At 46.8% G+C, this 26,742-nt stretch overlaps 1 protein-coding gene and 1 non-coding gene across 2 annotated transcripts; one reads left to right on the forward strand and one right to left on the reverse strand.

The window, feature by feature from the left end:
• Positions 1 to 2,933: 2,933 nt before the first annotated feature.
• NRN1 (neuritin 1) lies at positions 2,934 to 11,775 on the reverse strand. Its single transcript, XM_047102568.1, has 3 exons — positions 11,568 to 11,775; positions 7,303 to 7,447; positions 2,934 to 4,037 (listed from the first exon to the last, which is right to left on the reverse strand). Exons 1-3 carry the CDS (start codon positions 11,620 to 11,622, stop codon positions 3,809 to 3,811), a joined length of 429 nt encoding a protein of 142 aa, XP_046958524.1. The 5' UTR covers positions 11,623 to 11,775; the 3' UTR covers positions 2,934 to 3,808.
• A 4,219-nt stretch (positions 11,776 to 15,994) lies between these two features.
• Positions 15,995 to 16,157, forward strand: LOC124529522 (U1 spliceosomal RNA). The gene has a single exon (XR_006966408.1). It is a non-coding gene; the product is annotated as a U1 spliceosomal RNA (small nuclear RNA).
• The last annotated feature ends 10,585 nt before the right edge of the window (positions 16,158 to 26,742 follow it).

Consider the following 26,742-nt stretch of genomic DNA (forward strand, 5'->3'; position numbering starts at 1 on the left):
ATAGGCTTCACCTCTTCTCAGCGGTCTTATTTCCCCAGGGTGTGTTCTGGTATGCGGAGGTGGGGGCTGCTGGTGCTCCAGCCCCACAGACACCTCTCTCAGGCCTGCCCAGACCCCAGGCTCCTCGATGACTGTGGCCCTAGCCCTTGAGGCTCCAGCTGGAGTGAAAGCATCTCTGGGGTCACAGAAGGAGAATCTGCATGGTGGTCCTTGCGGGTGTTTGCTTCTCTGAGAGTCCTGAATGAAAATCAGTCCCAATTTCTTCTCTATCCTCCACCCTTCCTCTGAAACTCGACTATCTCCAGCTTAAAGTTTCTTCATCATCTCCTTCTGTGTTTAAGATGATCGCCTCTCTCCCCTCCGCTATTTCTGGACGTTTTCCCAGTTTTCTCTGAGCCCCCTTTTTCAGGTCCTTGTTCCCTCTAACTCCCCCTCCCAAGGGCTCTGGAGCTGACCTCTCTGACATTTTCACGAGGAAAACCAAACGTTACACTCAAGTGAACTGCTGTGACTTGAATCTACTTGGGCAGGCAGGGGAGTGAAAGAGGGAGCTTCTGCAAGCCCAACAAGTTCTCAAAGGCTCAGAGCCAGCGCTGGTGCGCCACGTGGCAACGGGCTGTGCAAGAGCTGGAGATGCTGCTGGGTGAGGTGGAGGTTGGTCTGACGATCTCCTTGGTGCCGGAAACCCACCCGGTCCCCCGCCCCCATCTGGGCAAGGAGTGCGGGCACCCTGGTTAATATCTCCCCGAGCTGGGAACAGGGCTTACTGCGTTGCTGCTTAAAAACAACATCAGCTAACATACGGAGATGTCATCATGATTAAACAGCAAATTATAGTCGAAGACGGCGCGATAATAATCTAAACAATCACCACAACAAGAAGAAACGTTCTCTAACGAGTCAGATGCGGCAGCCTGGGTTTCCGAGACTCGCGGCCCTGCGTTCCTGCGGCTCCTTCCAAGCGCACGTGCTCGTAGTGCCCGGCCCAGGACAGGGCAGAGGAGCCCCCGACACGGCACCGAGCTTTCTCGAGGCATCTCCAGGACAATCAGGGGCAGGGCGGAGTGGGGGCCTGGAAGGACGTGGCGGTGCGGCGCCCTCTCTCTAGGGAGGCAGTTGGAGCCGCAGGAGGACGGGGTTCCTTGGAGAGAATCTTGTTGGAAGAGCTAGCGAGCCTCGTTCCCAATCCTCGCCGCCCCGTCGCGTCTGCCCCCTCCTTCAGCCTCGCCTCCTCCCAGATCTCGAAGGAGACTGCTGTCTAGGTGGGACAGCCTCGCTGCTAGGGGAGGGGCATCCTCCGTGTGTCGGAGTCTCCCTCCCCGCAAAGCCTGGGGAGCACGGTGCGTGCGTTTCCCTTGCCCAGTTGTGTGCACGGGTTCGCCCCCTGTTTTCCTTGGGAAAGATACCAATAGGAGGCGGCGAGCTCTCCAGGCAAAAACGACAGGAGAAGACCCTCCCTCTTTCTCCACTTCTCCTCCCCCTCATTAAATAGATTCGTATTTAAAATAGGCAGAGACATTTTAATCTGAATTCCAGGGATTGGGCTCGGGTTAGCATCATCCTACTTCTACTTGGGCCGAAAATAACCACTGAAACGAAATGATCAAAACCAAACGCTATTTTCCAAAACAACCGCCGTTCCCTGTGGGTGACCACTCTGCGCAGGCAGCGAGGATCTCCTTTGCTTTTGGCTGAGAACCGGGGATTCACGGAGGCGGGGCTGGGTAGGGGGTGGCGGGTGAAATTATTCCCAGGAGTGGCCGGGCGCGCGGCGCGTGCGTGAACTGGCCGCGGTAATATATGCTGCCATTAAGAATCCGGGCAGCTTCAAGCGCTCGGGGCTCCGGGACGCATGTGTTGCTGGAATTCAATCCGTGGGGGGAATGCAGATTGGGCCGCGACCTACTGGGTTTGATTTATGAACTGTTACTCTAGCGATTGTTTACACATTGCATTTCAGAGCCCCCGCGCACCCTCCGGGCGGCGGCCGCTCGCTCCGCTGACGCGGGAACCCGCCGCAGCCTCCAAGGCCTCCCTCCACCAGCCCTCCACCCCCCACCCTGGGGGGAGGAGGCCCGCAGCTCCCTCCCACCTTCACCTTGTCCTAGAAATCAGATTTCGATTTCCTTGAACCCAGAGGCGGCGAACATTCGTTTCTGTCGCCACCCCCGCACCGCCCCCTCGCCTGCTCCAGTTTCCGAGGCCTTGGACTCCGGTCTCCTCTGCTCGTGTTTACTCTCGAATGTTTACTTCTCCGTAAGGCCATGCGGGGCCTATAAATAGGAGAGGTGGAAGCAGCTCGCCTGCCGGATCAATAGGGCCCCGTCTCCTCGCCATTTCAGCTGAGCTGTCTTATTAATTATGAAAGGATTCACCTGCTCCCTGCCAGGGACCACAGCCTCTAGGCCCCTCTGCTGGAGCCCTTAATGGCGGTTCGTTCAAGCTGCCTCAGGCCACCGCAGAGGAAAAGGCGAATCGTGGTTAGGGCTCGGCCTGCCGGGATGGTGGTTAGGGCTCCGACCCGCCTGGGGCGGGGTCTGCGTGTGTCCTCTCGCGCAAGCCCAGTTCCCCCTAAACCTCACCTAGAACTAACATCTCTGCTTTTCACTTATCAAAAATACAACTGCCTCTTCCTCTTCTTTCAGTAAACAGAATTTCGGAAAAGTGACAAAGTGACCTAGTTGAGGAGGGTCTGCTTGAAGGTGGTAGGTTACCAACTGGCTTGTGAACAGGAGCATTTATCATCTGGCATCCCGTGTCCCTACAGGGCATCCCGTGTCCCTACAGGGAATCCCGAGAACTGGACCAAGAAAGCAGGCTTGGGGCAGGAAACAAACGACACCCCCGTTTCAAACAATAACTTTTATTTTATACTTCTCTATACTTTGTAGCAAATCTTTTTTTTTTGCTGAATTTAATTTATAATAAACTTTTTAAATTACATCTCTCTCTTTTTTTTAAAATCAAGGCTCTTTTATGTCAAAATCTTTTTTTAACTATATTTTAGATTAACATTTAACATCCCCCCCTGTGATCTATACCGTTGGATATTCAGGTATTACCGTATGTGTAACAGCTAAAACGAGAGGGAAAATAAAGGCAGTGGACTTGGAAAGATGCATCAACAACACCAGGTAAAGCTTAACCTCTCAGTGACTTTAGCAACGATTCTGCTGGCAGCCTTTCCCTATACCCCCGAGATTTCCTCAATCCTTTCCCTCTCTCCCTCCTATCCTTAAAACACAAAGTCAACGATCTGTCCTTTCACTTTCCTCGAGGAGAAATGTGCAGTGGAAATGATCAAAACAAGATACTGTGGAAGAAAGACGTGAGCGTGAGTTATTCACCATATGCCTTCCTCGCGGACATCTCTCTTGATTTCATTCCCCTGGCCTTCTCCTCTCCTCTCTTTGCTATTAGGAGGAGCCCATCATTTGTCATGTATTAACATGATTAATATAGTAGGTGGCCCAGGGCCGTTCCTGAGATTCTTGTGCCAAAAAAATAAAAATTAAAAAAGAAATGGGGTGGGTTTGCCGTTTTCCTTATTTTTGTGTGAAGACGGACTAAAGCTGAGGTCCGGTTTTGGCTGTGCTTGCTTGCTCACTGATCGGTAACATTTGGCAAATAAAACACAAGAAATCGAACGAAATCAAAAGGAGAATCGGAATTTCCCACAATCCTATATGAGTGTTTTCAGCATCACAGAGAATCACAACGTCCCCAAAGAACGAATGGATCTTCCTCTCGATTTCCGGGAGCATGGAGTGAGTGTGGGTGGGCGCGCGGGGGGGAGCCGGCCCCGCGCTCAGAAGGAAAGCCAAGTCGCTAAAGCTGCCGAGAGAGACACCAGAAGCACTGGGAGCGCCGGGAGCAGGGACCCCGCCGCCCCGTTGCCGCTGCCGCAGAGTTCGAATAAGCTGCCTTGGATGTTGAGGTTTTTGGATTCTTTTCTCAGTTTATCCCACATATCTTTCGCCCCTTCCTGGCAATCCGTAAGGGCTGTGACCGTGCAGCTGTGGAAATCCTCCCAGTATCTGGCGAGGAACAGAACAAAACGGAAGAAGCAGGTTGACTTTGGGCTCGGGGAGGACCCGGGCCTGCGCCGCTGCGCCCCTGCGCCTCCCGGGTCGCGGCCTCGCAAACCTCCCGGGGACGCCTCCCCCCATCCCCCCACGCCACCTCTTCTCCACCGTCCCGGCGCTTGAGTCGGGCCAGGCGGGCCCTCGCCAGACCTCGGCCCACCCAGGAAGCCGCCGTCCAAGGACAGAGGCCGCCCCCTTCGGCGTCTGGTTTCCCTTTCCCGCTCCCTGGCAGGGACCCGGCAGCCGGGAGCCGGGCCGCACCGGCTGCGCCGCGCTGGCACCTCGGCCTGCTCAAACAGATTGCTCGTCCTCCTCGGGGAAAGCTAGGAAAACAGTGCTAAGCCTTGCAAGCTGCCGCCCATTAATGCCTCTTAGCTTGCAAGATGGGTTACTTGCTCTGAACACGGCCCTCCCCTCTTGGCTTCTCACTTTCTCCTCCCCCTCGTCCCTTCTGTGTCCCTCCTCCCCCCACTCGCTGCGGTACTCTCTCGCCTTCGCCCGCACTCTCCCTCCTCCCTTCCTTTTGTTTCCCGTTCTCCGATTTTCCCATCCTTTCTTCTTCCCTTCTTTGTCTTCCTCCTTTTCCCTCCCCTCGGTTTTCCTCTGTTCAGTTCCTCACTTCCTCTTCCTCCGCCTCTTCCCCTTCCTCTTCGGCCCTCCGTGGCCCCTGGCCTTGCTCTCCACAGTCCCCCGGTTCTGATTCGGTCCGGAGACGCCTGCCTGCCTGTCCCCTCCCCGGGTCGGTGAGTGTCAGTGCCCTAGGGCCAGCTCCGTAGCCACCTTCTGCTTTCGCAAATCCCGGAGCGCCCGGCCTGGGCGCTCTGTCCCTCCTCTTCTCCCCCTCCGCAGTCTTTCATAGGCTTGGCACCCCACGAAGCCTCCTCCCCACGGTCTGCCGGTGTAGTCACAGCCCCCCAGGCCGGGACTCCGGTGCCGCCGCGGTGCCCACCGCTGCCAGCCTTCTTGGGACCCCTCTCCCTGTCCTCGCTCCCCGCCTCTTCCCGGTGCCCCGCGCCTTCTTCCTCAGCCGCTTCCTCCTCCTCCGCTGAGCTCCTAGCCCCGCCCCCACAACCTTCAACCAACCTGTCCTTTTTTATTGTCCCCCTTTCTTCTGAAAACCCAAAATAGATCCCTAGACTAAATATAATTCCAACCCGTGATCGATTCCTGGGGCGCTGTCTCCTTTCGGTGCTCGGTCGATCTGTGCGTCTCGGTAACTCCGGGCTGGCTCCCACTTAGCCCGGGCCTTTAGTGCCAGGTCACTAGCGACCGCCCTCCACGCAATTTGGTTGTATTTTCTCCTATCTCTCCCTTCTGCTCCCTAGCCTGGACTGTAAGTACGTTGAAGGCAAGCACCATGTTTGATTTATCCGTGTTTCCACTCCCACCCCATCCCCTGGCTAATAGAAAGGATATAAATGCTTGTTGGATTGCCTTGAGCTCTGGCTGTTTTGTAATGACCTTTATGAGTCTCTAATTTATGAGGACTGCAGATCCTGAACCACAGGGCTTCCAGGTGCCTCAATTCGTAATAAATAGCAAGATTTAGAGAAACTAAGAGGAGCAGGGACAGCTCTCTGCTATAATTGCACGTCCCAAAGTATATCTAAATCTCTCCTTTTTTATGCATGCCCAGATGAGGACAGGACCCTCTTGGAAGAGGACTGTGGTGGAAAGTGGCTGATATCCACATGGAACTGAGAGGGGGTGGGCTTCAGCAGAGTGTTGAGCAACCAGTGCCACTAAAGAAGTGAGCCCAGACCGCAGCAGGGGTCCCCCTCACTTCCATTCTCCGGGACCAAGCCCTGCTAAAAAATTAAAATAACTTGGAATAACCAAATTCTGGCAAATAATGGAATATTGGGGAGCTGATCTATATTTAACCTTTCATCCAGCTTTATAGATATACTCTTACCTATCATCAGACATTCAGGATTAAAGTAGGTGGGCATGCAACCCAGATCCTGCCTTTTGTCCTTTTCTGGTGGGAAAGTACCAGCCACCGAACTGCTGTGACTGTTGGAGGACACCAGGGTATTTAGGAAAGTGTGTGGCAAAATTGACCCCCATTTAAGTGCTCATAATTTAAACAAATAAACACCCCCCTCCCCAGGAATTAGAGAGAGGACAAGGACTTCACAGTATAAAAAAGGTGGTGCAGAAAATGGTTTCTCCAACCTACAAGGAACAGGGAACACCTCTTGTCTTGGCATTTTTTGGAAGGGTCATTATTGGGCAAGGGGTGGGAGTTACAGCTCTTTCTGAAAAATAAAGTAAAATAAGTGTGTGTGTGTGTGTGTGTGTGTGTGTGTGTGTGTGTGTGTGTGTTGCAGAGGATGGAGGTACTTCAAGGTCTGCAGCAGCTAAAATGTTGCTGGTCTACCATAGCCGGGCTCTCTACTAGTTACTTCCTTTGCCAGTGGGAGCTGTACTTTCCAGTCTAGCTCTGGGAAAAGTCACCCACACTACCTGACTGTGAACTGGTTCCTAGCCCTTAGCTGCCCTGGCCTGGGGATACCGAGCAGATGCAGAGAGGAGGGGGTGGAGCAAGGAGGGTGGCTATTCTACACCTCTAATCTGCCACAGATTCGGCAGATATCGTCACTGGGTGCCCAGGACTTACTTTCTTTGGGCAAAATCATTGGCACAAAACAAAATATCCCTTCAGTCTCTCTCTTAGAAAGAGGAAGAGGGACCGACGCTCCCTTGCCTACATCTCAATGTTCTTGGTGTGTATTGGAAGGGGGTTTCATCAGGGGAAATGGACCAAACAGGAGAGTGACTTTTCCTTTATGCAAACCTAGTATTTCCTAAAAAGCTCCTCAAACCAGAACCAAACGTTTTTCGGAGAGTACCCAGCAGTCCACTCATGCACGCAGAAAAAAGAATGATGAAGACTGCCTCAAAGTAGAGCGAGGAACTGCTAGCAGCTCTCCAGGCCCCTCCGGGTTCCAGTGCGCTGAGTGCGCGCGCCTCTGTGGGTGCCGGTGGAGCTGCGCAGGGCTGGGATTGGCCCCCGCGTGGGAGGATCATCCTCTGCCCATCTCAGGCCACAGGGTCCCCTTGGGTAGTGCAGACCCTGGCCAAGATCCGAGGGCTAGCCCGCACGGATTAGCGCTGGCGGGGAATTCAGAGCTCAGGCGGGTAGGCGAGGCCCTCTCCGACCTCAGCAGCGCCCCCCAGAATGGAAACCTAGCATGCCAAAGAGAACACTTACGTGCACACGGTCTTGATGTTCGTCTTGTCGTCCAGGCCCTGCGGGTAGTTGGCCATGCTGTCGCCCAGCTTGAGCAAACAGTCCGAAAAGCCCTTAAAGACCGCATCGCACTTGCCCGCTGCTCTCACGGCCTGCACCAGGTACGCTGCGGGGAGGAGGGGACACAGGTCAGCAGCGCCGCGACCCTGCCCTACAGCCCCGCGGCCCACCAGCCCCGTCGAGCCGCCGTGTCCACTAGCGCCCAGCCTCGCGGGACGCCTGTGTTAAAGGTGAATGAAAGATGTGGCCCAAGAATGACTGACCCGCCCCCAACTAGTGTCCGGTGCCTACGGTCGGGTGGGTGAGCGTGTGCGGGAGGGGGAGTTGAGTCCATTCCTTTCCTGCAGCTCCCTCCAGCATCTCACTCTGCATCTATCTTTTTCTGTTTCCCTCGCCCCCTCTTCTCACCTCCCCCGTCTCTTTTATTTCTCCCTTTCTCCTCACTCCCTCCTTCGTTTCCCAACACTTCCCCAGCAAGTCCGTCCTGGCTCTCGAAGTGCAATCTTGCATTTCTGAGGTGACAGAGGGGGTCACGACAGCAGAGTGCGGGGGAGAGGAAGAGGTGGGCGAGGCGGCAACGCGTGGGGCCACGCCGCTGAACCCCAGGCCACGACTTGCGAGAAAGCCTCGGGCCGGCGCGCGGTGCTTGGTGGGTTCTCAGCAAACACTGCTGAATGAATAAATTAATAAAGTCTCTGGAACCCGGCAGCAGCCACCGAGGTGGATTGTTTCATTATAAAACAGATTGCCTACCGTGGAGTTTGTGTTCCGAGGGAGATCCTCGCAGGCACCCTCCCCACCCCACTGAGAGAGAGCAGCCTCGGTGTCCGGAGACTGGGCGGGGGTGACGAGTGGTCGGGGCAGTCAGGACCCAGCAGAGTCACGGCTGTGTTTGCGCGGGTGGGTTATCTCCGCGAAGGCCAAATCCGTGAGCCTCTGGTGGCGGCTGAGCTCCCCACACACCCGGAAAAACCGGCCACCACTCCCGCCCGCAGCGGGTGGGACCTTTTCTCTCCAGGCCCCAACTCTGAGGGGCACAGGTGGCAGTCGCCTGGGGCTCTGGGCCTCTAGCTCCTGGTTCCCTCCGGAGGGGCGGGAGCCGGGATAGCGGCTGGGACCGTGGGAGGAGGGGAGCGGGGAGGTAACCCAAGCGGCACCTAAGTCCTCGCTCCTGGCTTCGGGGCGGTCAAACCCCAAGGCGCCGGACTGCCGCTGCGAAGGCCATTTCTCTCCACCCCAAGGCCAACAAATGGCTAAACGTTCGGTGGCTCTTGGCCAAAAGCACGCCGGGGGCCAGGAGGGGCGCCAGTAGCGTTGATCCGCGCTGTTGGGGCTGGGGGAGCAGAGGGAAAGGGCGAATCTTAGAATCGAAATCGGCCTCCAGTACCCAAGACCCTGAGCGCTCGCCCCCTTCCCGGGCAGTGTTCTGACCGCCGCCGCTTGCGTAGGAGTGTGTCCGGAGAGGACTTTATACCTCACTGCCCCCACCACCCTCAGCCGCTGGTCCCCGAGAGCTGGGCCAGACGCAGACCAGAGGAAGGTGACCGAACCTGCAGCAGCCTCCGAGAGTGCCCCGTTTGCAAATTGCAGCAGGAAGAGCGAGGCGGGCCTTGCGCTTTCTAATCCGGAACGGGAAGCGCCGGGGAAGGGAAGGGACTAAGGTTAACTTCGACCTCCGCTCGGGCAAAGACGTAAACCTTCATAAATCTCCTTCCCCCCACCTCCGAGAAATATTAAAAGGCCTTGCGACTGCAATATTTAATATAACACTGAGAGAGAATAAACGAATCTTTGTTCTGCTAGAATGCGGTCACAATGAAATGAACCCTACGCGTCCTCTTCTATAATGCATGCCACAAATGCTGCTTTGCAGCGTCGAAACGGAATAAAATACAGTTCATCCTCCCCTCCCCCACCCAGCTCCCGTCTCTCCTTACCCTTTACCTCCACCCCCAAAACTCAGTGGCAAAAAAGTAGCCCCTAAGATGTACAGACAATATTTTAAAGGGGAATTGGGGCTCGCCTGGGGCGGGAAGCGCTCCTGTCACGTTATCTTTGCGGGCGCTGCTGGAAGAGAAGACCCTCCCTCCACACCGCGCATGTGTGAGTGTGTGCGTGTGTAAAATAAGAAGTCGTGAAATTTTTTTTTTTCAACTATGACTGCTTCGTCTCTAGTTCGCTGTGGGAGGACCGGAGCTTGCGCGCGGGACGCGTTTTGAGGCTTATGCATCTGAGCAGGTCATAGCCCGCGCGACCCTCGCTGTCCTTCCTGAACCCCGCTTCAGCGAGGCTCCGGAGGGCGACCCGGGCTCCTTCCCTGTCCTCTCCGATGTCCATGTCCTGTGCCTTTCCTATCCGTTCATTCATTCGTTCGACCTCTCATTCATTTCAAACTTCCTCCCGCGTGTCTTCATTTGTGCTCACCACCCTCTCCATCTCCCCGTCCCTTCCCAACCCCCACTTTTGTTGCCAAATGTCAATGACTTGGGATAGCTCCCAGCCATGAATTAAAGATCGAGGCTCTGGTGCGGGAAAGGGCAGACATTCGGGAACAAACATGCTCAATTTCAATTCCACAGCCAACAAATGGTCATTTTCCGGCCGAGATTAATGTGTTCCAAGAGTATCCCGCAAGCACAAACGCTCTCTCTCTTTTTTTCTTTAACCCCTCCAAAGTAAGGTTATATCCCTCCAGGAAAACAACCCCAAACCTGCTCCCATGAAAATCCCTGTGTCAAAAATAACCGCTGTCTCCTGCTCTCTAAAAATTTGCAGGCTAATTGCTAAATGTCACATTCACTTATTTCCAACATTTAAGGCATTTGCTGCAATTAGCATTTTTTAAATTTTTTTAATCTCTTTGCACTAATGTCAAAGATTCAAAAGAACCAGATTCAAAATATCAAGTCATTTCTTAAAGGAAAACGCCAACATCCTGCACATAGTCTAAAATCCCTGTAATGTTCATGCAACAAAATACACAAAATCATGTCAAATGCATAAAAACCCACTGCAGAGAATCCATTTCTAATATACAGATAACTCCAAACCCTGTTTCTTCCACATTTCTCACGAAGAGAAATGTACATTTTCTGTTGCCCCATTCCCTAAAGCACCCTCCCACCCAAATACTGCAAGGGTTTGTCTGTAAAGAATGCTACAGCCTGAAATGGTAGGAGGCAACAATTCCCTCAGTCTCCAGAAAACCCGTTTGAAGAGTTTCTATTTTTTCTCTTGTCCATTCTATTAATAATCTACTTCACTTTCACTTTTAGGTCAGGTTAATTAATGCTCCGACCTGCATCGAAGAAGTGGGTTTTCTAGTGCTGGCTTCCATCACGTCTTCCTCATTCTGGATGGAAAACGCGAACTTTTAAAAGCCCCAAACAGTATAACTACGACTCAACATTCCTTAACATAAAATGGGGACTAAATAAATCCGTAATAATTACCCCCAAACAAACAAAAATAAGAATCCCCCCATATGGCATATTGCAAACACTTCTTAACCCTTTCCTAGATATAAAATACAGATGCCTATGTGGAAAGGAACAGGCAAATATTCATAGAATATTATACCCATGTATATTTGGCTGAATTCAACCTCCTTAGTGATAAGCCTATTAAAATATGTGCTCTGGGGTTCCCTATCGTTCTCAATTTGCTCTCCAGCCGGGTCTGCGGTGCCCGGTGCAAACGCTGCAGCTAGGCTATGGGGGGTAGGGGGGCGGGAGAATGACAAAGTTCTAAATGCAGCAGTCTGAGCCCCGAAATATCTTTGCTTTCTGCACATAAACTTTCCATTCTAGCTGCCTAGCCATCTTGTTCCTGCATTCACCTTTCGACCCTTCAAAATAATACCTTGCAGCATCGCAGGGGCCAATGCATTGCCCCAGAGCGCCTGAAACCTGCTTTAACCCGAGAAAGGGAAGCAAAAATGGACGTGCGCTTTGGGGGAAAAAGGGGGGGGAAACCCCCTTCTGAAAACGGCCAGCTGCATACATATCCTGGCGAACGTTTGGAGTGTCTCTCTCTCTCTCTCTCTCTCTCTCTCTCTTTTAAGAAAAACCAACCCGGGACGCCCGAGTCCCTAGGAGCCGCTGCCCCCACCCTTGGGGTTTGCCGGCTTCTCCGCACCCCCGGGCAGCCAGTAGGTCCCCTCGGCGCCTCGGGCCGGCCGGCTACCGCCTGCCGACAGCCGCAAGCCTGGCCGGGCGGCCACTTACCTATTTGCACCGCGAGGATCAGTGAAATATATCTGCCGTTCAACTTAAGTCCCATCCTACGTTTAGTCAAACCATTTGCGACCGCAGACCTTTAAATAGTTAGTTTAGAGAACGCGGGGGAAAGCTGAAAAATAGGCATTGCCAACAAGTTCCAAGAGCGACGGAGACTTTATGCACGGGGAAGGCAGAGGGAGGAGAGAAAGAGAGGGAGCGAGGAAGAGAGAGAGAGAGAGAGAAAGAGAGAGAGAGGCTGAGAGAGAGAGGGGGAAGAGCTGGGAATGGTTCACTCCATTAGGAGGGGGCGGAGGAAGTACAGCCTCACGCCCACGAGCAGGCCTGACGTGGGGGATGACACGGAATGATTTTTTTTTTTTAAATAAAGACACCTTGGTAGAGATCGCCATTTATAGTCATCCGAAACTGGAATTAATAGATATCTCCAATTAATGTACAATCCAAACGAATTCTCGCCTCCTGGGGGTGACCACTTGTCCGTCCCCGCAGCCACCCCCGCCTCCTCGCGGTTCCTGGGGCCCCCCCCAACCCCGCCCCCTCCCGGCGCGGAACAGGGGCTCCCTCTCCCCTCCCTGCCTGGAGCCGGGGAGTCCTGGCGCGCCCACTCGATTGTTTCAACTTGTTCCCCCTCCTCCATCAGCTCAACGGAGAATCCAGCCCCCTATCCCTACGTTGTAGTGGGGTTTAAACGAGCGAGAACGGGAAAGGGAAAACAGCTAAAGCAGCTCTATTAATTCGACATCCCCCCCGCCCCCCCCACCCCCGCTCAGCCTCCTGTCCCCTGCACTTGCCTACTCTTTCTCTCCAACCCAGCAGCTGAGCTCTGCGCGCAGCCTAGGGCGCGTGAGCACACACTCACGCACACACACACGCACGCCAATGAGCCGAGCGCCCCCTTGCCCGCCTGCTCACACCGCACGGGAGCGCGCACACACACCCAGGCCCTGGGGTTTAGTCTGCACACGTGGGGCCCCTGAAATCTCCACCAAGTGCCCTCGGTGAATCTCATCACTTCGGACGCCCCAGCCAGCGAGAGATGGGTTCACGAGACACAGCGACACCTGTTTTGGGGGACAGGAGAGCACGGAGAAACGAGCCTCTCTCTGCAAAGATGATTTTCTGATACTAGAGATTTTGCTAACTCAGTTTAGTTTCAAACTAAGAGCTTTAGGAAATTTCCTAGGCCATCGATAGTATGTGGGGTTCTTTCTGATCCTGATGCGCCTCTTGGGGTTATTTGTTGGGCCACACACACACGTACACACACGCACACACGTACATCACGTACGCACACGCACTCCCGCATCCATATACACCTGCACTGTCTTTTGATGCTCGGGCACAAATCCTGTGTAGACGCAGCGTACTCTGCAACGAAGTGCTTCTGCAGCTGCGTCTGTGCTCAGTGCAAGGTGCTAACGACGACAGCTTGAGTTAAGAATGAAAAATAAACAGGGCTGTTTCCTTTCTAAAGGCCGTTAAGCTTTGGTTTCTTTCCCTTCTGCACGAAAAGATGACTAAATCCCAGTTTTTTTAAATCAAAAGCTAAAGAAGGCATCGGCCAACTTTAAGTCCCCTAAGAAAGAACCCTCCCCCCACACACACAAAAAGAAAACGCCCCCTGAAATCTTCCAAAATTACACGAGAAAATATCAAGATATTAAATAAGCAGTAGAAATGCAAACGGATTAAGGAGATATCAAATCAAATTTACTTCCTTCAGGCAGCGTGCCATCTGCGCTCCCATCTCCTGGTCCCCACACTCAGCCATTTGGAGAAGCAGAGTCAGAAAAAGGGGCAAAAAAAGAGGGGTGGGACATGCTGTGGAGAGTGAGGGGCTGAAGGGGAGCGCGGGGGTACTGGCTGCAGCACTTTGTGACGTGGTACCTCTGCACAGGGCGGCCGCGTCCCCGCGTCCCGCGGGAGCCGCAGACTCAGAGGTGTGGGCACGGGCCCCGGCCCCGGGGGCGGAGCCACGTAGCTCCACCCGGTGACGTCACCAGACCGGTGGGTGGGGTGGCCGGGGGCCCGCCTTTCCAGCGTCCAGGGGCTCTTTGGCAGCCCCGGTGTTTCCTTTCCTGGTGCTCAGAGGCTCCTGGAAGGGCCGAAAGCGTAGGCGGGCAGAGGGCGGGGCGGGGGCCGGTGGCGAGAGGGGGGTGTCCCTCGGACCCGCCCCCGACGCCCTCCAATGGCAGGGCGGGAGGTTGGTCCGAGGGGCGGGGCCTCGGGGGAGTGGCAGCAGGCCCCGCCCACAGCTCCGCCCCGCCCCTCGGGGTCCCGCGCTCTGCCTGCCCAGTCGTCTGCTCTCCCGCCAGCCGTGAGCGGTGGCGCCGGTGTCTCTCTTAGACTTTTGCAGAGACGCAGCTGGGGGCGATTTAAGATTTTTGCCCTTAACGTCCTTGCCTTCCTCCTGCTACCCACCCATCCCGGATCTTCCAAAACGTCGTTTTCTGAGGATGCCCTGGGATTTCCCCCATCCCAGCCTGGGGCTTTGGGGGTTGGGAGGAGGCAGCGCTAAAGGGCTCAATGAAGCAGAATGAAGCGGGGTGCAGGAGAGCTGCAGCCCGCCGACCCGCGCGCGTGCGCACAGCCGCCCGCGCTGGGGCTCTGGGGCCGGCTCTCGGTGGTCTCTACCCCGCCGTGCGGCGCGGCGCCACCCCCAAGCCCCCGCTGGCTTTCCCGAACTCTCCTCTTTCCTCCCCTCGCGTCCTGGCCTCCCCCGCCCGCGTGGGTTGCTTTGAAAGTGAGGAAATGAGAGAGCAGAGTTAGTACTACAAAAGGTTGAAAGCAGATGCTAACGGTGTTTTTTGTTTGGGTTTTTAAGCGCTTTTAAAATTGCAGGTCGTTTTGCAGTTAGGACTCCGTACAGGTTCCGTGGTTGCCAATGCAAGCTAACTGTTTGGGAACGTTGGAGGGCAATATCAGTAGTTGAAGGCGGCATTGGACAACATTTCTTCCTTTCTTTCTTTAATCCGATCAGTCCACCCCACACCGTATTAGAGGTGAAGGAGCAGCGAAGGAAAGCGGGGAAACCCAGGCCTTGTGTTGTGGGTATTGGCATGACCCCGACTGGTCTCTACGCTTCTCTAGGTGTCAGTTTACTGATCCGAAAAACGGACATAGGACGCGATCTCCAAGATGGTTTAGCCTTTGACTTTTGTGAACCGGAGATTTTCTCCCAACCGTTGATGGGGTTGGGAGTGGGGATGTGCACGCAAAGAACAAAGTCCATGCAAGTGTGCTTGCTGTAGGCCAGCTTCTGGCAAAGGGCATGTTTCCATTAGATAAGCAATTTTGTTTCAAGCTAAAGAAACAAATACGGTGAAGGATAGGGGAAAAAAGCCATTGGTGCTGTTTGGGTCTGCATATCACATTGAGCCAAAGGTACCCCTGAAAGTAGGTCTGCATAATTAAGACAAAAATATGCAAAACTTTTTATCCCTAAAACTGCCAGAAAGAGACCATGTCTAATTTTAAGCCTGGTTGGCATCGACTTCCTCCCTCAGTTCAAGTTTGCTGCCGCCCCAGCCTCAGCAAGTGGGCATGCATATGTTCCACACACACACACACACACACACACACACACACACACACACACACACACAGACGAGCGCCTGGTGTGGGCCAGACCTGCGTTCTGTGTTTCCACATTGGCAACAGGTCAAAGCACTGAGCCAGTCCATCCCCCAACTCTCCACCAATCCATCATAAGTGGACTTTCCAGAAGCTGCCATTTCAAAAAACATCCCTTGGAAATTATCTGCAAGAGCAGTTGTCAGGACCACTAGAAAATTCTACCTCTTTTTGGTCAGAAAGAATCCATTGCTATATTAAAATGGATTGGTCTAGCAATACCTCTCTCTCATAAATGTAGTCTGTCATTTTTTATAACTTTGTTAAAAAGAAAACCGCAGCCCCAAGGTGTAATTACTAACCCCCAGGACAGCAAACCAAGACTTAATTGCAATTTCAACCTCTCTAGGAATGGAATGTTAAAGCAAATCAATCTGGAATTTTCTGGTCAGCAACAATTAGGTAATCTATCACTTGGGCCCTCTCCATCCTTCCCTGCACTACACCACCAAAGGCAGAGGAGATAATCTGTGTGATAAAGCCTCTGCCCTTCTCCCCCAAAGGGAAGGGGAATTTGCCAGAAACAATCCTTTCTTTTCTTTTGCTAATAACTTCTTGTCCCACTCTCCCTCTAAAATCCTTCAATTTTATACAACTCCTCAGAGCTTCTCTAAACTAGCTAGATGGGATGCTACTTGATTCATGAATTGCTTAATAAATCCAATTAGATCTTCAAATGTACTCAGCTGAATTTTGTTTTTTAACACCTTCAACTGAAACCTTTGATCAAAATATGAATGTAAAGTATAATACTCTTTACTTTAAAATGAGAGCAACTAATACTTATCTGACCAGGGAGATAGCATGATCATGAAGGTGGTTTTCCCATGGCAAGGCTATCCATTGCACTCTGGATGTGCTGACCCCTGCGACTTCCCCAAATGTGGGAAACTCGACTGCATAGTTTGTGGTAATGGGGGACTGTGTTTGTGCTTTCCCCTGGGGGAAAAAAAGAGAGAAAATGAGAACTATACCATGTTTAAGTAATCATATAAATTAGGAGGGGAATGATTTTTTTGTAGAGCTATGTAGGTAGGGGTTTCAATAAAAATCCGTTTCAGATCTCTCTTGGTATCTGGTACTTGGTAAGATGATTTTTCACTCTTTTTCTTTAAGTTTATTTATTTATTTTGAGAGAGAGAGAGGAGAGAACACCAGTAGGGGATGGGCAGAGAGAGAATCACAAGCAGGCCCTATGAGCCCAATATAGGGTTCCATCCCACTAACTGTGAGATCATGACCTGAGCCAAGATCAAGAGTTGGTCAGTTAACTGACTGAGCCACCCAGGCACCCTGATATTTCACTCTCTAAGCACTGCTTCAAAATTAGTTTAAATTTCTGGGCTTTACAAATATGGTGACTGAAAAATTATTTATGCAGAAATTTGAATTCTGGGAGCAAATACTGTGTTTGAAATACATCAATGTGATTAGCTTTCTATTTAAAACTAATATTTCAATAAAAATTAACATTGTTATGGAATATACACACAGAACAATGCACACAAACCAAAGATGCCCAGGACATTGATTTATCACACAGTGGTTCCCACTCACATTGAAATAGTCAGGACAGACATGCCAACTAAATGCAACCTTTTTTTTTGAGATAAGATCCTAAATCAAAAAGGCCAGAGAATTGTTAGACAGTTAGCAAAATTTCATTGTGGTCTGTGAATTAGACATTAGTTTGTACCATTGTGTATTACCTAATTGTAGAGTTGCATGCTGATTATAGAGAAGGATGTCCTTGGTTTTTGTTTGGTTGGTTGTTGGTTTTGGGGTTTTTTATTGAGTAAGGAGAGCATACACTGGAGTATTGAGGGGTAATGAGACATTATAGCTACAGCTTGTTTTCAAAAGCCTCAGAAAAGTAATGCCAATCATGGAGATAAATAAATAGCAATGGAGCAAACACAGTAAAATGTTAATAACTGGGGAATCTTTGGCTGAAGGGTTACTGGAGTTCTTGGACTGTTCTCTCAATTTTTCTTTAAGTCTGCAATTATTTCAAAATAATTATTTACAAAAAAATCTATTCCAGGTGAATTGAGGACTTAAATGTTGAAAATAAAGCCTTAATATAGTAAGTGAAATATATAGACATTTTTAAACCTTAAATAAGCATAAAAAGCATGAACTGGAAAAGACTGATAAATTTGAGCATAATAAATGAAAAACTTCGTTTCATAAAGTAACACCTTAAATAAAATAAAAGAATAAATTATAAACTGTCACAAAACATGAGTATCAAGAACTAAAGAACTCAAACCAAATTTTTAAAAGTGTGTTATGTACACGTACACACACACACACATATACAATCCCTAAAATTAAAAAATGGTCAAAATACATGAAGAGGTGTTTCATAGATGAGAAAGCATATGTGATTTATTCCAGGAATGCAAGCAAACTGGTTTAACATTTAAAAGTCTCGGTGTCTCCATGTCTTTCCAGTCCTGAGGGTTTTAAAGATTACAGGTTGATCTCACTGTGGTCAGTCTCATGTTTCTGGTGACCACACCCACACCATACAATCACCATAGTACTACTTCAGAAACAAGTTGTGTTCTTCTCAATGCACCTCATTAGGAGTAACACATATTGACCCATTCTATCACAGTTGATGTTAATCTGGATTACCTGGTTGTGTTGGTGTCTGCCAGGTTTCTCTTCCTGAAATTCACCATTTCCATGTCTTCCTTTGTAAGTGATTAGTATTTTGTAGGGAAGTATTCTGAGACTAGGATGATTCCTAGTCCTCATCATACTTCCACACGACAGTCTTAGTATCCATTAGCCCTCCTGCCTAAATCATGCACCTCTAGGGTGGTTGGCAAATAGTGATTCTCTTTCTCATTTCTTCTAAATTTATTAAATTTATTTGGCATTCTACTGTAAAAAAGAGCTTTCTTTTTTCCTCTTTCTTTCTCTCTCTGTCTTCTTTCTTTCTTTCTTTCTTTCTTTCTTTCTTTCTTTCTTCTTTCTTTCTTTCTTTCTTTCTTTCTTTCTTTCTTTCTTTCTTTCTTTCTTTCTTCTTTCCTTCCTTCCCTCCTTCCTTCCTTCCTTTAAATCAGTGTGCACTGATGGATCCCTATCTTTTTCGATGTGCTGTAATCCCTTCTTATTTTAATGCCCAAATTGTTCCTTATTTAGCCGGTGGGAGGCATTTCAAGCTGATTTTTGTGTCTTTTCAGTGTATCCTAATCATACATTGAGAATTCTTATGTTCTGCCACAAAAAGGTATTCTGGGCTCGTCATGTCCTGACCTAGCCCTGGACTCAGTCAATTTTCCACAAGCTCTGCTTTTTTAAAAAAAATTTAAAACAAGATCTAGGCCTTGGTAGTGCTTGTTGTTGCTAGAGTGTGGTTGCTTCTAAGTTCCTCTGAGAAGATAGAAGTGAGGAATATGTGTGTGTACTTCTAGGTACACATACATACCACACACACACATTTCTATTTATATATCTGTATAGTCTGTACAAACATATTCTATGACTATGATATAGAACTATGAATTTATATTGACACTTCCAATATCAGTCCAATACCCTTTCAATATGCAACTGAACTAATGTGAATTCACTCCCTGGTGAGCTACAGATAGACTACCCCAGGTGGGATTGTCACACAAAGGAAACTGTATTTATAATAAGTAGGAGATCACAGGGAATAACTCCCAAAATCATGACTCCCCAGATGGGGTGGCCTGAATAGGTTTCTTGTATTTAGGTCTAAGATACATATTCAGCAAAGGGAGTTCTGTCATCACATGTAGAGGTGCGCATAAGGTCATGCATGTGTACTTAGGAAACATGCTTATACATGCATTGTATGTTATGTTAATGAGGTTTGACATCCTTAGGTGGAGATCTTAACATTATAATGAGGTATAACTGTCTAACACTCTGTGGTCCATCTGTGCAGGCCTGAGATGGTGGCCAAGCTCAAAGTGGTTTAGGCCACCTGGAACTCATCCTGTTGTCTTCCTCTAAAAGATAAGGTTAGCATTCCTATGAAGAAGGGAGGGTGGGGGGTGGGTGGGTGTTGCTGGTGAATTTTAATCTCATTCATCCAGTGGGGTGCTGTTTCACATTATGTGTAAATAAACTGAGAATCTGGACTCCCATTATCCTCAGCATGTTATTTTGTTGCTCAATTTACTCAATTGTTCGGTCTAACCAATCTTTAACCTCACTAGCTGTCTCCTCCCTCCGCCTGCTCCCATTTCTCCATGCCCTCCGTGGTTCCCCGCTGTTCTTCACTGCCCCACATTCTCAGCAGCAAGCCCTGTCAGCGCATGCGCCAGCCCCCCTTGCTTCCTCAGGCGCATGGGTCCATGCGTTCATCCTCTGGGCTAGCTGCCTGCACCAACTTGTGGCTCCTCAGGTCTGCCTATTGTCCCGTGTTCTCCACCAACGTGTAATTTCTCCATGCTGGGAAGGAAAGCGAAAAGAAGATAGGCTGCCTTGATTTTATATGTGGCTTGAGGAAGGGATCTAATTTCATGTTTTTCTGTATTGTGAGTCATATTTGCCACCACCTTCCCTTATTGACGAGCCCTTTCCCTCCCAGGGCTATTACAAATGGTCTGTGCACGTACCTGAGTTCCGCACAGGGAAGGATCTGGTTCTGCACTCTTTCATTGGTCCATATGTTTATTCCAAGGTCAGCACCACACTGTTTAATAACTATTCCTTCAGGATAAGTCCTGATATTGGATAGGCAAACATTCCTTTCTGCCCTTCTTTTTCAGAAGTATCTTGGTTATTCATGGTCATTTTAGAGTATTTTATTAAATGGATACTCGTTTAGAGTTATTATTTCTCTTTGATGAATTGAGTATTTTCATCATTATATAACAATCCCCTCTGTATCTAACAGTCCTTTTGCTTAAAGTCTGTTTTATAGGATATTGGTATGATTAGGCTGGAAGTTTTTTTTAAAGATATGTCTTGTTTTCTTCATGTTTTACTTTTAACCTTGGCTTGTTCTTATGTTTTAGGTGTATCTCTCTCTCTCTCTCCCCCCATTTCTCTCTCTTTTTAAATTACATTTTAGTTTGAATTCCAGTTAGTTAACATATAGTGCTATATTAGTTTCAGGTGTACAGTTCCATACAATATCCGGTGCTCATTACAAGTGTCCTCTTTAATCACCATCACCTATTTTATCTCTGGCCACCTCCCCTCTGGTAATACAGATTTTTATTTACTTTTAAAAAAAATGTTCATTTATTTTTGAGAGAAAGAGAGAGAGAGAGAGGGAGGGGCAGAGAGAGAGGGATCCAAAGTGGCTGGACACTGACAGCAGAGAGCCCCATGCAGAGTTGGAGCTCATGAACTGTGAGATCATGACTTGTGCTGAAGTCGCTCGCTCAACAGACTGAGCCAGCCAGGCATCCCTAAACAGATTTTTTTATCTTTATTTTTTAAATATGAAATTTATTGTCAAATTGGTTTCCATACAACACCAGTGCTCATCCCAACAAGTGCCCTCCTCAATGCCCATCACCCATTCTCCCCTCCCTCCCACCCCCCATCAACCCTCAGTTTGTTCTCAGTTTTTAAGAGTCTCTTATGTTTTGGCTCCCTCCCTCTCAAACCTTTTTTTTTATTCCTTCCCCGCCATGGTCTTCTGTTCAGTTTCTCAAGATCCACATAAGAGTGAAAACATATGGTATCTTAAACAGATTTTTTTAAAGCCCGATTTGACAATATTTATCTTCTAACTGGTGTGTTTGATCCATTTATATTAATTGTAATTAGTGACATCTTCAGACTTGTTTCTACTATTTTTATATTTCAGTTTATCTCATTTTCAAGTTATATTTCTTTTTAATTATTTCTTTAATATTTTGAATTGACATAGATATGTTCTCCCAAAGAAAGCAAGACATTGGTCTATTCTTTGATCCATTGGTTTTCTCATACTCCTAACACTATTATATTGATACTATATAGGCTTTTACAAATTAAAAAAAATTATTTTATTTTTGAGACAAAGAGAGACAGAGTGCGAGTGGGGAAAGGGCAGAGAGAGAGGGAGACACAGAAATCGAAACAGGCTCTAGGCTCCGAGCCATCAGCACAGAGCCTGACTCAGCGTGTGAGATCATGACCTGAGCCGAAGTCGGACACTCAACCAACTGAGCCACCCAGGCCCCTAGGCTTTAAAAAAACATTTTATTTTTTAGATTCATGAAAAGTTCCAAAAATAGCACAGTGAGTTCTTTATTTTTATTTTATTTTATTTTATTTTATTTTATTTTATTTTTATTTTTGGGATAGTGCAAGTGGAGGGGCAGAGAAAGAGGGGGTACAGAGGATCTGAAGCGGGTTCTGCACTGAGAGGCTGACAGCAGTGAGCCTGATGTGGGGCTAGCACTCTTGAACTGCGAGATCATGACCTGAGCCAAAGTCAGATGCTCAACTGACTGAGCCACCCAGGCGCCCCTGTTCAGAGAGTTCTCATATATCCTCACCCAGTTTCCCCTAAGGGTGACATCTTATATAACTGTAGTACGTTATGAAAATCAAAATATTAATTAACATGATAAAAGTGGCTAAAGATCTTATTCAGATTTCACCAGTGTTTTTATAGGTACTCAGTTTTTATATGTATATAATCTATGACATTTCATCACATGTACAGATTTGTATACTACCACCACAATTTAGGTACAGTTGTTATTGCAAAGGAAGTAACCTGGGCTCCCCCACTTTAAAACAAAAAAAAAGTCAACCCCCCCATCCTCTTCCCTAATCTTGGGCAATTACTTATCTGTTTTTCATTTCTATAATTTTCTTTTTTCCAGAATGTCATATAAAATGGATTGGGTTTTTTCATTCAGTTCAATCTCCCCTTCCTTTTTTTTTTTTTTTTTGAGAGAAAGAGAGAGTAAGAGCAAGTCACGGGGTGGAGAGGGAGAGGGGTAGAAAGAGAGAATCTTTTTTTTAATTTTTAGAAGTTTTTATTTATTTTTGAGAGAGAGAGAGAACACAAGCAGGGGAGCAGAAGCAGAGAGAGAGAGGGAGACAGAATCTGAAGCGGGCTCCAGGTTCTGAGTTGTCAGAACAGAGCCCAACTCAGGGCTTGAACTCAGAAACTGTGAGATCATGACCTGAGCCAAAGTTGGATGTTTGACTGAGCCACCCAGGTGCCCTGAGAGAGAGAATCTTAAGCAGGCTCCACGTTCAGCACAGAGCCTGATGTAGGGCTTGATCCCATGACTGTGGGATCATGACCTGAGCTGAAATCAAGGGTTGGATGCTAAACTGACTGAGCCACTCAGGCGTCTCAGTACAATCCTCTTAAGAGCCACCTAAACTGTTGTACCAATAGCTCATTAAAAAAAAAATTGCTGAATAGTATTCCATGCTATGGATGTACCAAAATTTGCTTAACTATTCATGTATGGAAGGACATTTGGGTAGTTTCCAGTTTGGGGAACTTTATTACAAATAAAGTTGATATGAACATTTTTGTACAGATTTTCATGTAAGCATAAATTTTGATTTCTCTAGAATAACTGCGTAGGCATGTGGTTACTAGATTGTATGGCAAGTCTGTGTCTGACTTTTAAAAAAATGGCCAGACTGATTTCAAGTACTGTACTGCTGTACTATTTTACATCCTCAGTAGCATGTGTGAAAGATACTGTTTCTTTGCATCCTTACCAACATTTGGTGTCATCGGTCCTTTTACTTTTAGCTGTTCTGATAGATGTGTAGTGATATATCATCAGCTTTCCATTTGCATTCTCCTCATGTCTAGTGATGGTGAACATGTTTTCATGTGTTTCTTTGCCATGCCCATTTCTTATTTGATGAAGTGTCTGTTCAAGTCACTTTCTCATTTTCTCCTTGGATTGCTTGTTTTCCTGCTGTTAAGTTTAGAGATTTCTTTGCATATGAATTTCTTTGGATATGAATCCTTTGTTAAATTTGTGATTTGCAAATATTTTTTTTCCACTTGGTGCCTTTTATTTTTATCCTCTGGACACCGTCATTTGTAAACAAAAGTTTTAAATTTCCATGAAATATAATTTATCTTTTTTTTTGTTTTGTTTTTGCTTTTATGGATAATGGTTTTGGGATTATGTACAAGAACTATTCACTGAACCCTAGGTCACAAAGAATTTCTGTTATGCTCTTTCTAAGAATTTTACAGTTATACATTTAGATACTATATAGGCTTTAAAATTAGAATTTTGATTTTTGATTAAAATGGATGCATTATTTTCTTTTACTTTAGTCTTAGCTTTTGTTTTGTTAGTTTTAAAATAGCACAATTAAGTAACCTTTAATTTACCTATGTTTTGAGCATTATTTACATGATCTTTCCTCTATTTAAATTATTCATCCAAGACACTTTTAACTATGCATCTCAGTGATACCTTTTGATACTTTGTATATTTCAATGTTTTTTATTTATTTGAATGACAATGCGGCTTTTCCTTCAATACTTTAAAAATGTAACTCCATTGTCTGCTTGTATCCAGTATTGCTGTTGGAAAATCTAGTGTCTATCTACCTCCCATACATGAGGCTGTATTATGTTTATACTTTAAGAATTTTTTCTGGGGCACCTGGGTGGCGCTAGTTGGTTAAGCGTCTGACTCTTGGTTTTAGCTCAGGTTATGCTCTCACAGTTTGTGAGTTAGAGCCCCATGTTGGGCTCTGTGCCTACAGCATGGAGCCTGGAGCCTGCTTTGAATTGTGTCCCCCCCCTTCTTTGTCCCTCCCCCGTTTGCACTCTGTCTCTGTCTCTGTCTCTCTCTAAAATAAATAAACATTAATATTAAAAAAAGAATTTTTTCTTTGACCTTGATATTCTCAAATTTCACTAAAATATGTCTAGTTGGACATTTTCCTCATTACTCTTCTCTGGAACCCTTTTCAGTCCAAAGTCTTTCTTTCCTAGTTTTTTAGTTCTAGGAAATTTAACTCCATTTCCTTCTCTCCATTTAAACTATTTCTCTCTTTTTAGATCTCCAATTATCTGGATATTAGAGATTACTTTTAGATTTTAACTTACCAGCCTTGGGGATTTGGAGGTGGAAGGATGGAAAAATGAATATCCTTGGTTAGTTGGTCCCTGTTTATTTTTCTAGATCCTCAGTAGTATAGGGCTCTATACTGCCTTTACTTTGCTTCAGTGGACACCTGGACCAGAAGTCTGAGTCACAATGGGACAGAAGGAAGATATGTTTGTTCCTTCAGGGAGGGCAAGAGAAAAACAAGACTAGAATGCCAATAGTTTCTTTTTGATTTTATTCTTCCTCAGTCTTGTCAGGATTTCTGGTCCACTGGCCACAGCCACCACTTAATCATCAGGCGTTCAGAACAAACCCTGTCATCTCAAGGTTTCTCCAAGTTTTCTCTCTAATTTCCTCAGTGTTGACCTTGAAGCTGGGGGCCAACAGTCTTGCTTGTTCAGCATCTTCTCAGGACTGGGATAATCTGGTTGCCTTTTGAGTATTGATTTACAGCTGAACTACAACATAGTTAGAGACAATGCTGCATGATTTCAATCATTTTTTGAGAAATTGTGTGTGTGTGTGTGTGTGTGTGTGTGTGTGTGTATATATATATATATATATATATATATATAATAGTGATTGGTTTCAGTGTTTTGTAAATGTCCATTAGGCCAAGTTTTCTGATTGTGTTCCTCAAATATTTTATATCCATAGTGACTTTTTATGTGTTCATTTTTTTTCATTGCCAAGAGAGATTTGTTGGAAATAGTGATGATTTTCAATTTGTCTATTTTTCCTTTTTTTAAAGTTTATTTATTGATTTTGAGAGAGAAGAAAGAGAGAGAGAAAGAGAGAGAGAGCACCAGCAGGGGAAGGGCAGAAAGAGAGGGAGAGAGAGAATCCCAAGCAGTCAGTGTGGAGCTGGATTTGGGGCTCCAACCCATAAACCATGAGATCATGACCTGAGTCAAAACCAAGAGTCTAACGCTAAACCGACTGAGCCACCCAGGCACCCCTTATTTTTCCTTTTAATTCAGTCGGCTTTTGCTTTGTAGAAGACTATGCTATTAGATACCTACAATAGGTGTCTGATTTTTTAATATCTTCCTAGTAATTTGAACCTTTATTATTGTTAAGTTTCTATCTTTATAAAAATTTTTTTTTGCCTTAAAGCCTACTTTTCCTAATATCAATATAGCATCTAACATTTTTTAGGAGAATATTTGCATGTGTATCTTTTTCTATTCTTTTACTTTCAAATTACTTGTATCCTTTTATTTTAGACTTCTCTTGTAAACAACACATCCTTTGAAAAAGTCCAGTCTGACAATCTTTGCTTTTGAATTGGAGCCTTAAGTTAATTTACAGTTAGTATAAGTACCAATATATTTGGGTTTAAATCTACCATCTCCTTATATATTTTCTATTTATCTCATCTCTGCCATGTCCCTTTTTAATCTCCTCTGTTGCCTTCTTTTGGATTGATTATGCTTCATTACTTCATTTCCTCCCTTTATTATCTTGGAAGTTATATACTATTTATTATGGTTCTAGATCCCCTAGAAATTACGAAATGTGTGTCAAATTTATCCAAGTCCCATATAAATTATGCTGTTCTTTGATAACACAAATATTTTTGAAACTTTAACTGAATTGCTGCTTATCTCAATTTACGTAGCATCATTTTTGTACATCTTAATTCTCTTTATGTTTAAAACTTAATAGGACATTATTATTGTTCTATACATCCAGAATTTATTCATATTTTCTACATATTTATCCACATATTTACCATTTTCATTGTTCTTCATTCCTTCCTGGGATCATTTTTGGGATCAGATCCTCTGACCTTCCATCTGGGATCATTTTTGTTTAGTGCAAGTCTTCAAATGACAAATTATTTCAGATTTTGTTTGTCTGAAAGTGGCTTTATTTCACTTTTATTCTTTTTTTAATGTTTATTTTTGAGAGACAGAGAAAGAGAGAGACAGAGAACAAGCAGGCAAAGGATAGAGAGAGAGAGGGAGACACAGAATCTGAAGCAGGCTCAAGGCTCTGAGCTGTCAGCACAGAGCCAGATGTGGGGCTCGAACCCACAAACTGTCATGACTTGAGCTGAAGTCAGATGCTTAACGGACTGAGCCATTCAGGCACCCTTATTTCACTTTTATTCTTGAAGGATATTTTCCTCCAATATACAATTCTAGCTTGTCAGTTTATTTCTGAGTTTTATAAATACCTCATTACCTGCTGACTTGTTTCTGTTGAGAGTCATTATTCTTAACTGTTATTCTTTTGATCACCATTAGTATTTATTTTCTAGCTGTGTTAGCTACGTTTTTCTTTGTCTTTGTTTTTTGGATTTTCATCATGCGCTTTGGTTTGAATTTCTTTCTTTCTTTCTTTCTTTCTTTCTTTCTTTCTTTCTTTCTGAAAAAACATTTTATTATTGTCTTGCTACATAACAGTGAACATAATTGCATTTTGTCATATGGCAAATGAGATACAAGATAACATCCTTTTAATTCCTGAAAATCTCAATA

This window comes from Lynx rufus, unplaced genomic scaffold (assembly GCF_022079265.1).
Source record: "Lynx rufus isolate CCGP_SWC_20201006 ecotype Redwood Valley unplaced genomic scaffold, mLynRuf1.p SCAF_6, whole genome shotgun sequence".
NCBI lineage: Eukaryota > Metazoa > Chordata > Mammalia > Carnivora > Felidae > Lynx > Lynx rufus.

What these genes read in the sequence shown, in the direction of transcription:
- NRN1 (XM_047102568.1), bottom strand. Translation starts at nt 11,622, where the DNA reads ATGGGACTTAAGTTGAACGGCAGATATATTTCACTGATCCTCGCGGTG. An exon ending in GATCCTCGCGGTGCAAATAG is followed by an intron (nt 7,448 to 11,567) that starts GTAAGTGGCCGC and finishes TCCTCCCCGCAG; the next exon opens with CGTACCTGGTGCAGGCCGTG. An exon ending in AACATCAAGACCGTGTGCAC is followed by an intron (nt 4,038 to 7,302) that starts GTAAGTGTTCTC and finishes GTTCCTCGCCAG; the next exon opens with ATACTGGGAGGATTTCCACA.